This window comes from Microcaecilia unicolor, chromosome 6 (assembly GCF_901765095.1).
Source record: "Microcaecilia unicolor chromosome 6, aMicUni1.1, whole genome shotgun sequence".
Taxonomy (NCBI): Eukaryota; Metazoa; Chordata; class Amphibia; order Gymnophiona; family Siphonopidae; genus Microcaecilia; species Microcaecilia unicolor.
Window position 1 is genome coordinate 78,592,588 of NC_044036.1, and position 18,016 is coordinate 78,610,603.

At 39.8% G+C, this 18,016-nt stretch overlaps 1 protein-coding gene across 3 annotated transcripts in view; it reads right to left on the reverse strand.

Moving 5' to 3' along the window:
• DPYD (dihydropyrimidine dehydrogenase) overlaps positions 1 to 18,016 on the reverse strand; it is a 1,476,885-nt gene that overhangs the window by 777,100 nt on the left and 681,769 nt on the right. For all 3 annotated transcript variants that reach the window (XM_030205306.1, XM_030205305.1, XM_030205304.1), the window contains one exon: positions 12,278 to 12,488. In XM_030205306.1, coding sequence (XP_030061166.1) covers positions 12,278 to 12,488 — 211 coding nt within the window. The remainder of the gene's footprint in view (positions 1 to 12,277; positions 12,489 to 18,016) is intronic.

Here is an 18,016-nt window from a genome sequence, read left to right on the forward strand (position 1 = left end):
TGTCACACTTATAGCAGAAACTGAGACTCCTCCCAAAGTCACCAAAATCCTACTGTACCCACATATAGGTGCCCCCTTCACCCATAAAAGGCTATTGTAGTGCTGTACAGTGTGTGTGTGGGGGGGGGGGGTAGAGTAGTAGGTTTTGGGTGGGTTTCGGAGATCTCAGGGGACAACATAAGGCAGCAAAGGTGAGATATGTACCTGGAAGCATTTTTAAGATAGGGTGCCCCATTGCTCTCCTGGAATGTCTGGGGGGACTAGTCTGCTAAAATTGCTGGCTCCACCTACATCCCAATGGCTTGATTTTCTCTGTTTTGCACTTATTCATTTTTTTTTTAATGGACCAAAAAACAAAATGTCTAAAGCACAAAACCTTGTTCGAAAACAGTATAAAAAAAAAAAAGATAGATGTTTTTCTTTTAGAAAATGACCTTATTTCCTATTCAGATTTTGGACATTTTATGCAAAACATCCAAAGTCGGACTTAGGCGTCATATCGAAAATGTCCCTCCATGTATATGTACAGTTTACCTGCAACTAATGTCCAATAAATTATATATGCAGTCCAATATACGATGCAAATCACTCTATTAAAAAAAAACATGGATAATCCAAACGTGCTATTATTAATTTCCTTAAATTTCTTAATAGATTTTATATTCTTAATTTATTATCATTTTGGGTTTTTTTTTCTTCTTTTACGTTTTAGAGGAAATGAGGCTCAAAATTATTTTATACTGCTCATTGACTCCACAGTTTTAATAGTGATTACTGCTGTCAATATTTCATCATTGCCTTATATTCCCCATCTGTCCATATCCTCTTATATTTCTCAATCTTTTTTTTTTATTAATGCATAAAAAAAGTAGTTCCTCATTTCTATGAACAGTAACACCTATTTAGTAATATTCATTTATCACAAAGGTATTTCATAGCAATATCATACATTTATAAGATAAGTAATGTATGATATTGCTATGAAATACCATTGAGACCTCAGGAACAATATCTATATTAGGATGCTTCCAATATCTCACTCCTATCGCACTGACACCATTCAGTCAGGTTGGTGGTTTCACCAAAATACTGCCTTTCTCATCAAAAAAACAGTTCTTTTCTCTTTAAGTGTGAACGTTATTTTCTCAGGCTGGTATAATTCCTTACAAATGCTCAACCATGCAGTCTTGGATGGCCCATCTTTCTGCTTCCAAAACCGCATAATAGCCATTTTTGCTGCCAGCATCAAAGTGGCTGTCAAAGAGTGTTTATACCATGTATCCATGTGGGATTGGGATAAGTGGGGAAAGGCTATTTCACTGCCCAGAGTGTGATCAACCCCTTGAGAAAGCAGCGTTGAGCAAAAGGGGCTCCTGTCACGGTGTAACCTGCACCTGGAAACTTAAGCTAAGTTAAAATTAAAAATTTAGAACTGAATATCAATATAGCTGAGCCCGATTTTTCAATGCAGAAGTTCTATGTATGTATGCAGAGATCTTGAAGATATGAAGGATAGACCGCCATGCAACAGATGCATGTTCTAGTATAACGACTAAAAAGATAAAGATAAAAAAAAGCAGGAGAAAATTCTCTTTAAAAACATTTTTAAAGAAAATTAAAAATTAATAAAAACACAAAAATGTTGGCTGGAGGGACGGAATGTCAATGATGATAACTGTCGCGAAATAGGGGTACACCAGAAGTGGTGAATAAAATCCCCGGCGACTGTATGAGACGTTCCCTAAGCATAAGGCACGCATACTTGGTTTTCTACTAGTTTATGTATCCTGGAAATAAGCAGTGGATTTTCCCAAGTCCAACTTAATAATGGCTTATGGACTTTTCTTTTAGGAAATTATTCAAAACTTTTTAAACCCTGCTAAGCTAACTGCTTTTAACACATTCTCTGCCAACAAATTTGAGTTTAATTACATGTTGAGTGAAGAAATATTTTCTCCAATTTCTTTTAAATTTATGGCCCTTAGTCCTAGTATTTTTGGAAAGAGTAAACAAGCGATTTACATCTACCTGTTCCACTCCACTCATTATTTTATAGACCTCTATCATATTGTTTATCATTTATCGTTTATTCATTTACTAGACCGTCATTTATTACAGGAGTAAATCAGAACGGTTTACAATATAAAATCACATTAAAATAGAGAATGAACAACACACTGAAATCCATTTGTGATAGGAAAGCACTCTAAAAGTACATACAGATTTTGCGGCAATAGCTATAAAACATTAATAAAACATAAAGCTAAAAAATGTGATTAATAATATAGATATACCTATACATACACATACATATATCTATATATATATATGCGTGCATATATATGCCCTTTTTTATTATTTTATATTCTAAACATTTGTTTCAACTGACTCTCGAAAAAGATATGTTTTTAAAGCTTTACGAAAATGAGTGTAGGAATCCTCAAGCCTAAATTCTTTAGGGAGACAGTTCCAAAGAGACGGAGCAAGAAAAAAGATGTAGATGATCGTGTTGATTCCCATCTAGCTTTGGATGGAGAAGGGATTACAAGTCTATTGTCCGTCAATGACCGAAGTGTCCGAGTTGGTGTATAAGGAATAATAAGATTAGACAAATATGGAGGACTAAGTGAATAAAAAGTTTTGTGTGTCAATATCAGAACTTTAAATTTTAATCTTGCTTCGATTGGAAGCCAGTGCAATTGGTATAGTAATGGAGTGATCCTGTCGTATTTTGACGCTCTACAGATGATACGAGCTGCTGTATTTTGTATCATCTGCAGTCGTTTTAGATTGAGTTTTGAAAGACCTGCATACACTATGTTACAATAATCTAAACGCGATAAAATGTAGGCATAAGTTAGTGTGCACAGGGATGATTTATTTCATATCTCCCCTCAGCTGTCCCTTCTCCAAGCTGAAGATCCCTAGCTGCTTTAGCCTTTCCTCATAGGGGAGTTGTCCCATCCCCTTTTTCATTTCTGTTGCTCTTCTCGGTACCTTTTCTAATTCCACTACATCTTTTTTGAGATGCTGTGACCAGATTTCCACATAGTATTCGAGGTGTGGTTGCACCATGGAACGATATAAAGGCATTATAATGATTTCAGACAGGGCCGTGCCGATGCGGTAAGCGGGGTAAGCGCCGCAGGGGGGCGCCCACCTCTGGAGGGCACCGCCGCAGTGCTTACCCTCGCCCCGCGCCGCCGAGGACTTTAAATCTTTTACCTCGGTCGCAGCAGCGTCAGTGAAAGCGCTGCCGACGTCTCCCTTCCCTTGCACTCATTGGTTCCCTCAGTGTCCCGCCTTCTTCTAACGTCAGAAGAAGGCGGACACTGAGGGAACCAAGACCGTGAAGGGAAGGGAGACGTCGGCAGCGCTCCGCTTTCACTGACGCTGCTGCGACCGGAAGTAAAAGATTTAAAGGCCCCGGGGCATGGAGGAAAGAGCAGAGAGGCATGGATGGGAGGGCAGAGAGACAGGCTTGGATGGGAGGGCAGAGAGGCATGGATGGGAGGGCAGCAGCAGGGCCCAGGGAGAGGACAAATTGCTGGAAGGGGAGGGGAGAGAGGAAGATTGCTAGCTATGGATGCAGCAGGGAAGGGCAGAGAGGGACAAGGATGGACATGGGGGCCTAGGGAGAGGACAATTTGCTGGAAATGGAGGGGAGGGGAGAGAGGAGGATTGCTGGCTATGGATGGAGGAGGGAAGGGCAGAGAGGGACAAGGATGGACATGGGGGCCCAGGGAGAGGACAAATTGCTGGAAATGGAGGGGAGGGGTGAGAGGAGGATTGCTGGCTATGGATGGAGGAGGGAAGGGCAGAGAGGGACAAGGATGGACGTGGATGGGAGGACAGGACCCAGGGAGAGAGAAGAAATTGCTGGAAATGGATATAGAGCAAGAAATGAAGAAGAAAGGAGGAAAGTAAAGAAATAAATGGAAAGGAAGCCCTGGAAATGGAGTTAAGAGGACAGATAGCAGCAGACTCAGATACTGGGCCAGCATGATTGGAAAAAGAAAGTCACCAGACAACAAAGGTAGAAAAAATCATTTTATTTTCATTATAGCGTTTGGAATATGTTCACTTTGAGAATTTACATCTGCTATCTTATTTTGCAATGTATAGCAATTTGTTTCTAAGAATATTGCTGACAATTCCTGTCAGTGTGGCAAGTGGTAAGCGATCATTTTCACCGGGGGGGGGGGGGGGCCTGATCATTTTCACGGGGGGGGGGGGGGCGCCAACTGATAGTCTGCAGGGGGGCACCAGAGACCCTAGGCACGGCCGTGATTTCAGATTTGTTCTCCGTTCCTTTCCTAATAATTCCTAACATTCTATTTGATTTCTTAGCTGCTGCCACAACACTGAGCAGAGGGTTTCAATGTATCATTAATGATGACACCTAGATTATCTGCAATTAGGGACCCTTTTACAGAGCGGCAGTAAGCCAAACTTGGGCTTACCTCTCACTCTTTCGGAACTACCACCGGCCCAATGCAGCCACCGCCCTGAGCACGTGCCAATTCTGGAGGAAAAAGAAAACCCCTGGAAATGTGGTGGTAATCGGGCATTGCCACTGCACAGTTACTGCTGGGTTAGCACAGGAGTCCTTATTTGCCAACTCAGTGGGTGGTAATAAGGGGCACCGCGTCACATGACCATGTGTGCTGGGGGCTTTTTTACCCACTGCAGTGAAAAGGCCTTGACGCGCAGGAAAAATGGCCCCCACTGCCAGTGCAGGGCCCTTTTTCCCGCAGCTTGGTAAAAGGGCCACTTAGTTTCTACAATAGTGAATCAGTGCAGTTGTGTGCATAAATGAAAATTAGTGCCAATTAAGACCATTTAGCTCTAATTATTTGTGATTATTGGTTCTTAGAGCCAGTTAGCAGCTTATTTGCCAATTTATTTATTTATTGGGATTTATTAACTGCCTTTACAAAGAGATTCACCAAAGGCAGTGTACAGCACGTACAGTTTAACATCAAACTTACAATTTTGTTTACAGCATAACAACAGTAACATGAACAAGTACAGACATAGATGCAATGAAAGAGGAAAACTTGAAAGTAGCAAATTGAGACCTAATAATAGTACCACCATGAAACAAGATCAAAAATATTCACATGTAATGACACTGAAATTCAAATAACAGAGATATAATACGATGTAAGCATAATAGTGATGGAAAATCTAATAAGCGCGCAATTAGAACATTCAAATAACATTGCTATGATAATAATGTTTTTTTTATAATTCAGCATACCATACAGCTGATGGGCCAAATGCAGATATACAGATGGGGACAAGATGTGTGGTACAGAGTCAGTTGGAATAAATAAATGGGTGGCTAAACTAAAGGTAAGTTCTTTGTACAGTTAATCAACAGAGAAGGAACCAGTCTAAGTTACAGTGGGTATAGCAAGCTAGTCTAGGTACAAAGTGGGTGTATAGTCAGTCACTCTATGTATTAAAGACTTCGGAGAAGAGTTAGGCTTTCACCTGCTTCCTGAAGTATTTGTAGTCTCGAGTTATACGAAGCCCCTCTGGGAGTAAATTCTAGGGCGTGGGTGCTACTCCTGAGAAGGCTCGCTGGCAGGTATCACATTGTATGATTTCTTTTGATGAGGGGATAGGGGTCTTAAAGGTGTGTAAAGGGCTAAATTCTTTAGGTACTCTGGCCCATTTTGTCTGAGGGCCTTGAAAATCAGTTTTAAATTTAGCTCTGTAACGTACTGGTAGGCAGTATAGCTTTTGCAGGAAGGGTGTGTAATGGAAAAGTTTGTGCTTGATATTGAGTTCTGCCTAAGTATTGATATCATATTTAATGTTTCCTTGAAAGTACATAATGAGTTCTGCCCATCATATTTAATGTTTATTGAAAGTACATGATGAAGTAATGATATCATAGTTAATGCTCTCTTGGAAGTACATAATGGACTCTCAGGACAGGAATTGATAGCATTATCATATTAAAAGAAGTAATTTGTACTAAATGGAATGACAACATGCTTAGGGCTAAGGATGATGATTTACATGAATCTCTGGAAACCTGGCCAGTTCTTGGGGATGCATTAAGAAACTGTCACTCCTTAGCTACGTGTCAACCTTATTCAATTGAATGAGATCATGTTTATTGGTCAGTATAAAAGCTTGGAGTTAAAGGTGAACAAATAAAGGTCTCAACTAGGAACAGACGTGTTGCCTAGGCCCCTTGTGCCTGCTGAGACTCTCTCTGTTTGGCTGCATCGGGACTTACCATCGTCTGACAGGAGATGTTGTCAACTCAAGCGGTAATGTATGATTTATGATATACTTACTTGAATAAAGTTTATTTAATAACCTTTGACTGCCTCTATAGTCTATGAATGACAGAGATATACTCGAAAGAACCTAAAGCAGAACAGGGTGTGATGTGGTCACGCCACTTGCAGCCTTCTATCAGTCATTCTGCAGCAATGTGAATTAGTTGGAGCTGATACAAATTCTTATTGCTTTGACCATTGTACAGGACAGTACAATAGTCCAGTCGTGATGTTATCATGACTTGGATGTCCAAATCTCAAGGGGGTGTATTGGGGGCATGTTCAAGCATTCCTAAGACTTGGATGTCTTTGAGCTATAATGGAACAAAGCAAAAACATCCAGCACTAAAACTTGGACGTTTTGAACTAGACCTGTTTTTCTTACGAATAAGGCGCAAAAAGGTGTTCAAAATGACCAGATGACCACTGGAAGGAATCAGGGATAACTTCCCATTACTCCCCAGTGGTCACTAACCCCCTCCCACCCCCAAAAAGTGTGTTGAAAAACATTACTTGCTAGCCTCTATGCCAGCCTCAGGTGTCATACTCAGGTCCATATCAGTAGTATGCAGGTCCCTGGAGTAGTTTAGTGCACTTCAGACAGGTGGACCCAGGCCCATCCCCCCATTACCTGTTACACTTGTGCAGGAAACTGTGAGCCCTCCAAAACCCACCAGAAACCCACTGAACCCACATATAGCTGCCCCCTTCACCTGTAAGGGCTATGGTAGTGGTGCACAGAAATGGGTAGTGGGTTTTTTGGAGGGTTGGGGGGCTCAGCACACAAGGTAAGGGAGCTGTGTACCTTGGAGCATTTAATTAAGTCCACTGCAGTGCCCGCTAGGTGCCCAATTGCTGTCATTAATGTCAGGGGGACCAGTCTACTAAAAATGCTGGCTCCTCCCATATCCTAATGGCTTGCCTTTGGATGTTTTAGACTTGGACATCTTTTTTTCAAAAATGGCCAATAATCAAAGACGTCCAAATCGCAAAACGTCCAAATCGCAGTACGTCCATGGTATTTTTGAACACAAAAGATGGACGTCCATCTTTTTTGAAAATGACCTCCTTCTGACTTAGACATTTATTTCGAAAATGCCCCTCTTTTTGTGCTATTCTTTCATTGTGATGGAGTTATTTTTATCTTTTTTACTGAACTATTGTAAACTGCTTTATTTGCTACTTGCTTTGAAATGTGGCATATTAAAAATGAATAAACCATAATGTTGCAAGTTATTTTGCAAGGTAACCTAAAAAAAACGTACCTCCTAATGCAAGTGCCCTGGTTCTTAATGCCAGTAATGATGACCTATTTAATTGTATTAAACTCACACCAAACTGGGGATCAAATAGTTACCAAACATATAGCAAAAAATGTGTGTGAAAGAAGGAGAAGCCCTCAGAACTGTAGCTCACTCTTACATAGGTATATCTTTATATTACCACTTATTGGGGTGAATTATTTTATCTTTCATCGGGTAAACTTTGACTTTAATAAATTAAACAAATGCTCCAAAGTGTCCTTCACACAAATTAAGTCCAAAATACTTTAATCTAAATGAACTTATCTGCTTTAACTTGCTGCACCAACATGTTGGTCAGTATCTCCTTAAGCTGTGTGTAACTCCAGTTGATGCATAAAGCTCTTTTATGTAGCATATGCCACATCTGAAATATCTGAATCCTTTACCCCAAAACAAATTCTCTTACTTTTTAAAATAAAATGTCAGAATCATCAATGTATCATTCTTGGTGGAGAATGTACCCAGTAGAACTAGTGTAAACAGTATCAGAGGCATTCTTTTAAATAATACATTATAAAAAGTCACAAACAAAGGCCACATTCTGATTATACAATATGTCTTGTTAGGGCATCCTGCTGCACCAGCATCGTTGATCTAATTCAGTAGTGATACAGCAGGTGGAGACAGATTTTATCCTCCCAATGCCAACACCACAAGATTTCCTTCTCTCTCCTCCATTTACTTCTAATGATATAGTTTTATATCCTCTTCAACCCCTTCAAAGTTATTTTTTAAATATTCCTATGACATTTATTGACTATTGATCCCATATTAGTCTTTGATGGAATTTTGATACCTATTTTGGTCAAAGACCATATAGGAGAAGGCATAGGACATAGGCCTCTACCAGAAGCTTAATCCCATCCATGTCTCAACCTCTAAATGAAGGGTGTGAATCTTTGATTAACACCATGGAGGCAGCATCTATATGTCACATTTCCTCAGTGCTTTTCTTGTAGAAAAAAAGGTGCCGGTACTCATTATGAGCGGGGTCACCAAATATGGCTCCACCCCTATGATAGCCACACCTACATTACCCACACCCCTTGTACCAGCCATGGCACATATAAACAGACATCATTGAAAGTATTATACTAGTATAGGTGAAAAAAAATAACATGATTTTTTTTCATTATAAATAATTTCTGTAAGCTGTTACAGCTCCAGTATACTCAGTGCAAAATAAGACAGCAGATGTAAATTCTCAAATTGGACATATTCCAAACTCTAAAATGAAAATAAAATTATTTTTTTCTACCTTTATTTTCTGGTGACTTTGTTTTTCCTGATCATGTCGGCCCCAGTCTCTGATTCTGCTGCTCTTTATCTGTTCCCTTAACTCCGTTTCCAGGTATTCCTTTCCATTTATTTCTTTACTTTCCTCCTTTCTTCTTCATTTCTTGTTCTACATCCATAGGTAAAAGCTGGGTCCTCCGCCGACTTGACTGGAGGAGGTATAGAGTGGATCCAGTTTTTGCCTATTTTCTCCATCCATGTGCAGTTTTTCTCCTCATTTCCCTTTTCCTCATCTCTGTCAGTATGCATCTCCTTCCTATTCTCCCCTCCCCACCATCCATGTGCATCTCCTTCCTCTGTCTTCCCTCTCTTCCATCCAAGTCCAGCATTTCTTCTCTCTCCCTAACCCTCCATCCATGTGTATCTCCTTCCTCTGTCTTTCCTTCCCTCCAACATTCTTCCCTGCCCTCCACTCCATCCATGTCCAGCATTTTTCCTCTCTCCTCCATCCATGTGTATCTCCTTCCTGTCTTCCCTCTCCTCCATCCAAGTCCAACATTTCTCCTGCCCTCCCCTCCATCAATCCATGTCCAGCAACTCTCCTCTCTCCCCTGCCCCCCCTCCCATCCATCTCCAGGGTAAACTTCTACAAAACAGATGAAGATGTGATTCCGTGTGCCCTATGAAAGGAGAGTTTAATTCTACTTCTATTTAATTTTAATATATTCCATCGTCATTATAAACACCAGGCTTCCAAAGGCAGATTACAACCAGTTAAGATGAACCCATCAGGAAACAGAATATTCTCACTGACATCTGGCCATCTGAATTGTTTAGAAGCACAGTGAAGAAAAATGAGCACAAACTTGTCGTTATTCTAATAGGGTTAAATGGGCATTATTCTCAATGGAGAAGGGTAGTTAGTGGGGTTCCCCAGGGGTCTGTTCTGGGACCCTCTGCTTTTTAACATATTTATAAATGACCTAGAGATGGGAGTAACTAGTGAGGTAATTAAATTTGCTGATGACACAAAGTTATTCAAAGTCGTTAAATTGCGTGAGGATTGTGAAAAATTACAAGAGGAACTTACGAGACTGGGCGTCTAAATGGCTGATGACGTTTAATGTGAACAAGTGCAAAGTAATGCTTGTGGGAAGGAGGAACCCGAATTATAGCTACGTCATGCAAGGTTCCACGTTAGGAGTCACGGAACAAGAAAGGGATCTAGGTGTCGTCGTTGATGATACGTTGAAACCTTCTGCTCAGTGTGCTGTTGTGGCTAAGAAAGCAAATAGAATGTTAGGTGTTACTAGGAAAGGAATGGAAAACAAAAATGAGGATGTTATAAAGCCTTTGTATCGCTCCATGGTGCGACTGCACTTCAAATATTGTGTTCAATTCCGGTCGCCGTATCTCAAAAAAGATTTTGTGGAATTAGAAAAGGTGCAGAGAAGGGTGACAAAAATGATAAAGGGGATAGGACAAATTCCCTATGAGGAAAGGCTAAAGTGGCTAGGGCTCTTCAGCTTGGAGAAAAGGCGGCTGAGGGGAGATATGATAGATGTCTGTAAAATAATGAGTTGAACGGGTAGATGTGAAGCGTCTGTTCACACTTCCATGCGATGAAGCTACAATGTAGTAAACTTAAAATGAATCAGAGAAAATGTTTCTCCACTCAATGTGTAATTAAACTCTGTAATTCATTGCCAGAAAATGTGGTAAAGGCAGTTAGCTTAGCCGAGTTTTAAAAAAGGTTTGGATGGTTTCCTAAAGGAAAAGTCCATAGACCATTATTAAATGGACTTGGGGAAAATCCACTATTCCTGGGATAAGCAGTATAAAATGTTTTGTACTTTCTTGGGATCTTGCCAGGTATTTGTGATCTAGATTGGCCACTGTTGAAAACAGGATGCTAGGCTTGATGGACCTTTGGTCTTTCCCAGTATGGCAATACTTATGTACTTATGTACAGAATTTATAATTCCTGTTTCTACTAGCTACAATAATTTTTGAAGCTGTTTTAGTGATATTCAATTATGTTTTTTCTCTTCCTAGCGGAAAGAAAATGACATCAGAGGAAGGCGGGACGTTGAGAGGGCAGAGAAGCGAAGGACAGAGGCAAGCATGCCTGCTTGCTGCCTTTACTGCCGCTGCCCGCCAGTTTACCGCTGCGACTTCAGTAAATAATGAGTGGAGTGGAAGTGAGCATATCTAGTCCAATGTAAATAAGGAAGACATTTGATTAATCTCTGTTTCCACTCCCCCACTCAGTCATCGCCGTTCACTCAAAACACAGCAAGCAAACCTGTGAGCTGCTGCATCCACGTTGTCGTTCTTTATTGTCGGTCCATCTGTAACAATTAGGGGAGCTGCCGGCCCTCAGAAAAAAAGGTGCCGGTACGTTGTACCAGCACAAAAAAAGCACTGCATTTCCTAAACCTGATTCCTGAGTTAATTCCCCTATTGATTCAAAGAGAACCTTCATCATACCTCCTCTAGTTATCTATGGGATGCCCTAATCAGGCAGAGTTGACCCCACCATCTCTCAGTTACTAGATAGTTCAATTGGGCTATCACCTGTATACCCAGATCCAACAACCAATGTACACCTCGGGACTACTGTGGACCACTGTGGTATACTTGGAGGTAGTTTCTCTCTATTGCTAGCTCCCATGTTGGTTCTCTTTGCCTCAACTTTTGGTTATTTGAGATATTAATACCAGTGGTCTTGCTATGTTGCCTCCCTTCTCCCTTGTTGATTTCTCTTTCTCTAACTTCACTACTATGGTTACTTAATAATGTCATCAAATATTTAGCCTTTGATAAGTACATAAGTACATAAGTACATAAGTAATGCCATACTGGGAAAAGACCAAGGGTCCATCGAGCCCAGCATCCTGTCCACGACAGCGGCCAATCCAGGCCAAGGGCACCTGGCAAGCTTCCCAATGTACAAACGTTCTATACATGTTATTCCTGGAATTGTGGATTTTTCCCAAGTCCATTTAGTAGTGGTTTATGGACTTGATGGCATATATCACCTATTTTAGTTTGCATTCCTGAACAAACCAACTATAAGGTGGTTTGATCTTAATAGAATAGTCATTAATACATTTTATTGCAATTTGTGGAGGAGTGGCCTAGTTGTTAGAGCACCAGTCTTGCAATCCAGAAGTGGCCAGTTCAAATCCCACTGCTGCTCCTTGTGATCTTGGGCAAGTCACTTAACCCTCCATTGCTTCAGGTACAAACTTAGATTGTGAGCCCTCCTGAGACAGAGAAATATCCAGTGTACCTGAATGTAACTCACCTTGAGCTAATACTGAAAAAGGTATGAGCAAAATCTAAATAAATAAATTTAAATATAAAATATTCTGCTGTAATGAGTTGAAATTATCATAGTCCTAACAGACTGTTCCATTACAGATAGTTTACCTTTAGGATCACTTAATACAGAGCCAAAGGCACTGATGACCACATCTGTCTTCAGGCGAACTACCTGATCTTCATCTTCAATCCAGTTTCCAGTGTCATCTTGCTCTGTGTGAACAAATTTCATAGCAGTAATTTTTCCACCTTTTATTATAACCTTCTGAGGAGAGAGGAAAGGTAAAAATTCACACTTTTCCTCTTTTGCTAGCTCCATCTGAGGAAAGAAAGAAAATGAAACTATGCTTTATAATGGTAGTTGGTATAAGGTTAGCACTCCTCTAAATAATAAGGTCACCATTAAATCAGCTCAGTGGCATTCTTCTAAATAATACATTAAAATATTTACATGGCTAATTCACTGTAAGGGGGTTTATAGAACTCTGCTCCTCACTCTTAAGAACAGTCTCTTAAACAGTCTGAGCCACCTTAAAAGCAGTAGTCCCGCAAGGTAAGAAGTGAGCCAAGAAGAGGGGTGGAATTTAAACCAGGAAGTATAGAAGACAGGACCTGATTGAGGTTAAGCAGGCCTGGAGAGGAGAAGGAATCAAAGCCCCAGTGTAAGCCACCACCACCTATGGTTAGGAATTATGACCTGTCTGAGGTAAGCCGTATTTTACTTCTTGTTTGAGACTTACAAGCCTTACTCTGAGGTCTGGCTGGAACCAGACCCTAGTACTAGGAGAAGAAACTGAGAAAGCCTTTCAGGCTGTAATTGGTGTGGGGCTGCCCTACCAGGCACAGACTGTGTTCAGGCCTTGCCAGCCTGAGGCATGTTTAAGACTACTTATTGAACTACAGAGATGTTCTATCTTTTGTTCCTGGTCCTGTGACTTAACAGGCCTCAGGATTCAATTAAATAAATGCTTGTTTTCATTTATATCCCTTTGTCCAGCTTGTTATTTCAGAAGTCCACCCTCACTCAGGGTGTCAAATTCACAAACAAAAGCCTGTCATGTCAGGTTGTGTGAACTAACATTGTATTTCCATTGGCCTTAGCTACCCTTGGTTTAAATTGAAGAACTGATGGGGTTGAGAGACTTAATCAAAGACCCCAAATGACTGGAAAAGAAGTGATTCAAATTTTGATCTTGGGATTTCACATTTATGTGAAATGACATCTGACAAAATAAAAACAATAAAGCATCACTACACTGTGGAAAGAAACAAAAATTGTTCCAATTGTATTGGGCACCATTGGCCTAATTGAAAAGTAAGGGTGTGCACAGACAAAATAGAGGGCTTGGTTTGTGGTTATTTAAAATGATTTTTTTCTTCTCATTTTCTGGTATCCTTTTTGTGTTTGACCTATTGTACTTTCAGGTGTGGATTGTCTGCATGCAAGAAGTTGTGTACGTGCAATTGACTGTATGCGTGTTAATTCATAGCTGCCTATATGAACTGAATGCACCCTCATGAATGCACACCCCTATTGAAAAGGATTTCCAGGGAACCTGAGGGGCTCTTTTACTAACCTGTGGAAAGCACTAAAATATGCTTACCATAGGTTAAAATCCACTACCACAAGGCGTGCTCGGGTGTAGTTTTCAGATTGGCACGTGATTCCCACGTGCTAAAAAATGTTTGGGAGTGGAGAGTTGGCATTCCCAGCAATAATCAGTTAACACAGCTACACTGGCACTTGCCAACCAATTAGCACGTGGTTAACATGGGAGCCCTTACTGCCTAGAACAGTGGTTCCCAAACCTGGTCCTGGAGGCACCCCAGTCTGTCAGGGTTTCAGGATATCCACAAGAAATATTCATGAGAGTGATTTGCATGCACTGGAGGCACTGCATGCAAATCTCACTCATGAATATTCATTATTGATATCTTGAAAACTTGACTGGCTGGGGTGCCTCCAGGACCAAGCTTGAGATCCACTGGCCTAGAAAATAGGTGCCCATAAGGGCTCCTGCGCTAATGGCCACACACTAATTTGGAAATTAGCATGTAACCATTAATGGGGGAAATAAGACATGCAACTATTTCATAGCCACGCTAAAAGTGGCTTCAGGGTGTGGGAAACCTATGTGCTAGTCATAGCACAGGCCATTTTTTAACGCAGCTTAGTAAAAGGGTCCCTTAATATGCGGCATGTGCATTTTACATCATTAGTGGAGGAGTGGCCTAGTGGTTAGGGTGGTGGACTTTGGTCCTGGGGAACTGAGGAACTGAGTTTGATTCCCACTTCAGGCACAGGCAGCGCCTTGTGACTCTGGGCAAGTCACTTAACCCTCCATTGCCCCAGGTACAAATAAGTACCTGTATACAATATGTAAGCCGCATTGAGCCTGCCATGAGTGGGAAAGCATGGGTACAAATGTAACAAAAATAAATAAAATCCTTATCTTGGTATCAATCTACTGGCACATCCATTCTTTTGTCCTTAAAATTTTAAGACCATATTAGAACGGTGTCCTATTTTAAGTTAGGTTGTTGTTGCATTTGACCTAATAAATGGAGGAGGATGCAAGAGATATCAAAGGAAATGCTGTAAGCTTTTCATAATGCAATACTGCCTCTGGGTGTCTTCATACGCTCCATTGGCTCCCTTTAAAAGGTGTGGTTATTTTTTGTAAATTGCTTGCATGGTTTTTCATATATTACATACTTCTTTATCAGCTCTATTAATTCAAGTTTTGTATCAATCACCTTTTTCTTCATCTCGGGTATACAATATTTTTCTATCAAGATATCCTTCTGTTATCTAGATTTTATGTTTTCTTACCATACCATCATTACATGGAATGATCTACCCCAAAGAATTAGAACTGATCCAAATTATCTTCAGTTTTGAAAGAAACTGCAAACTTTTTTATTTGATAAATTTTAAGAGTTTTTTCTTTGATAATTTTGATGTTATTTTTATGTTTAAATGTATCATTGCTAATGTATTATGTTTTGATGTAAATCTCCATATGTATTATATGAGCTTCTTATACTGTAAGCCACCTGGAACTCCAGTTAGGGCAAATAAATTCCATATTAGATTAGATTAGATAATAATTTGATGTGACTCCAATGAAATTTACAAGGAGGTAATATACATTAGTAAAGTATGCTAATACTATCACCAGCATTAGTGTCCATTAACTATGCTATTAATGCATGTAAATTAGCTTCTGATGATCTAAAAACAAAAATATACCCTAATGACATAATACTATGCAAAATAGTTCATTACCTATTAGTGCAATGCGAAAATAAACATTCAAAGTGGTTCACAGACACATTCATACAAATAGTTTAAATACATTTCAAGGAAGTGTAGTTAAGTTTTTTTGTCAAACTGCCCATCTGTCCATCCCTTCTGTCTGTTATTAACACTGGCCATTACTATGTGCAGTAAACACTGAATTTACTAATGATAATATTCAATGTTAATGAATTTTAGTCTTTAGCCCCTAAAAGAATACTAGTAGTTTTAAGAGGGAAGGAAAATTCATTGCATAATAGCAACTAGCTAAAGTTGTAAAGGTTTAACTTGTCTTTGTAAAGATAGGGACTTGACCAGTGGACGATAGCTTTGTAACAGGGCACTTAAGAAAATGTCTTTTGTAATGTTCCTGGTTTTATGCCTATTTTATGAGTACAAAAGAACTTTGTCCCAGTTCTGGCCAAACTGTAGGATTATCTAGGCCTAGACCATGTTAAAGTACATATACACATGTCAGCATGTAAAGGGTAAATGGTCATGGATTTGAAATACTGCCTTTCTGTGTTACAGTCAAAGTGATTTACTTTTATTATATGCATATGCTTTCTTTGTCCCTAGTGATTTCACAATCTAAGTTTTGTACTTGGGGTAATGGAGGATTAGGTGACTTGCCCAGGATCATAAGGAGATGCAGGGGGAATCAAATCCAGTTCCCCACTGCAATAACCATTAAGCTACTCCTTCACTCCTGGTACCAACATGACATGCCCATGCAATTTTATACATCATTTCTCATTCCTAAAACATGCTTTATACAGAGTAAATGTGTTAAATACTCTCATAAAGTAGAAGATTGGAAAAGTAATTGAGAAAAAGAAGAGGGGGATTATTTTCAGATTATTTTCAGCTTGTCTTATAGCCTTTAAGAGGAAAAAGGAAGCCATTTTAAATCATTAACTTCCCTATGATGACTTTGAGTCTTCAAAAGCCACAATCTCTCTGTAGCAGTAGATTGAGTAGATTGTGCTAAGCATTTGATTAAATCATGCAAAGTGAGAGGTCTCAATAGGTAATTAAAAAATATATTCTTGATTTCCCACAAACTCTTGTAGTTCTCCTGTATGAGAGTCTACAGCACCTGGTGAAAGTCCTTAAGTGATAAGGCCCTTTAAGAGATAATTCCATCTGGTTCTTGTAGAACATCATAGAGCTCATCAGAGATAGTTTGTACATATATATGAACGGCAAGCAGAAACATTGGTTGAAAATGCCAGAAGATTAACCCATTCAATGTAACAGCTATCAAAGGGAGTTCAAAAAGCTGAGACAATTTTACCTATTGTCATTGGACTGAAAGAGTTGAAAAACAGAGGAAAAAAATACAATTATGATTGTATAGATATGTTAACAAAAATTGAGCACAACATGGACAATGATTTTCTCAGGGGTTTTTTTTTTGTTTGTTTTTTTGTTTTTGCATAGAATGGGTACTTTTATAAAAGGGCATGTAGGCAGGGAAGGTACATAGGTGCATATGTCCCACCTATTTTATAAAGTCAATATATACACTACTAGAGCATTTCTGTAAGTGAGCACCTCCTTTTATATGCCCTCATGCAATCAGTGAGAGCCTATTCTATAATGGCACCTGGGCATCCAGAGTCTATTATTGACTACTAGAGTATCCTGGCATTGGTACACCTTAAATTTATGCATCCACATTTACCCCAACCTTAAACCTGGTGTAACTGCAGGTGTGTAAATGCTAGGGCATGTGTAACTTACAGTATTCTGTAAGTTGCATGCACATGTGGCTGCATAATCCATGCCCCACGCACGTAAATAACCCCTTGCATATACACACTATGCCAATTATTTTTTTTTCACTCAATTAAGCTCTGGAACTCATTGCCAGAGGATGTGGTTACAGCGGTTAGCTGTCTGGGTTTAAAAATGGTTTGGGCAAGTTCCTGGAGGGAAAGTACATAGTCTGCTATTGAAATATACATGGGAGAAGCCATTGCTTGCCCTGGGATTGGTAGTACTGAATCTTGCTAATGTTTGGGATCTTGCCAGGAACTTGTGACTTGGATTGGTCACTGTTGGAAGAAGGATACCAGGCTAGATAGGCCATCAGTCAGACCCTGTTTGGCTATTCTCATGTTCATGTGTGCACACTTACAAAACAGCGCTTAGTCACTTGTTAACACTTATGTGCATAAATGTACATGAGGGGTTTTCAGCCCAGTCTTCAGGGTATACCCAGCCAGTCTGAGTTTTCAGGATATCTCCATTGAATTCAATGGGGATATCCTGAAAATCCTAAGAACTGGGTTGAAAACCTCTGATGTGCACTTACCTGCTGAAGTGTTATTATGCATACAACTGGCACATAAATATGGGCAACCAGTTATAGAATTGCCTGCCTTTGTAAAATAGCCAATTTGAAAGGTCCCATACAACTTTCAAAAATACCCCAAAGTTGCTTAACATGATTCTGTACTAACAGTTGCCACATGGTAAACAGTGAGTTAACTATTTAATGCAATTTAGTGAAAGGGCGCCTACATTTCTAAGGAGACAAA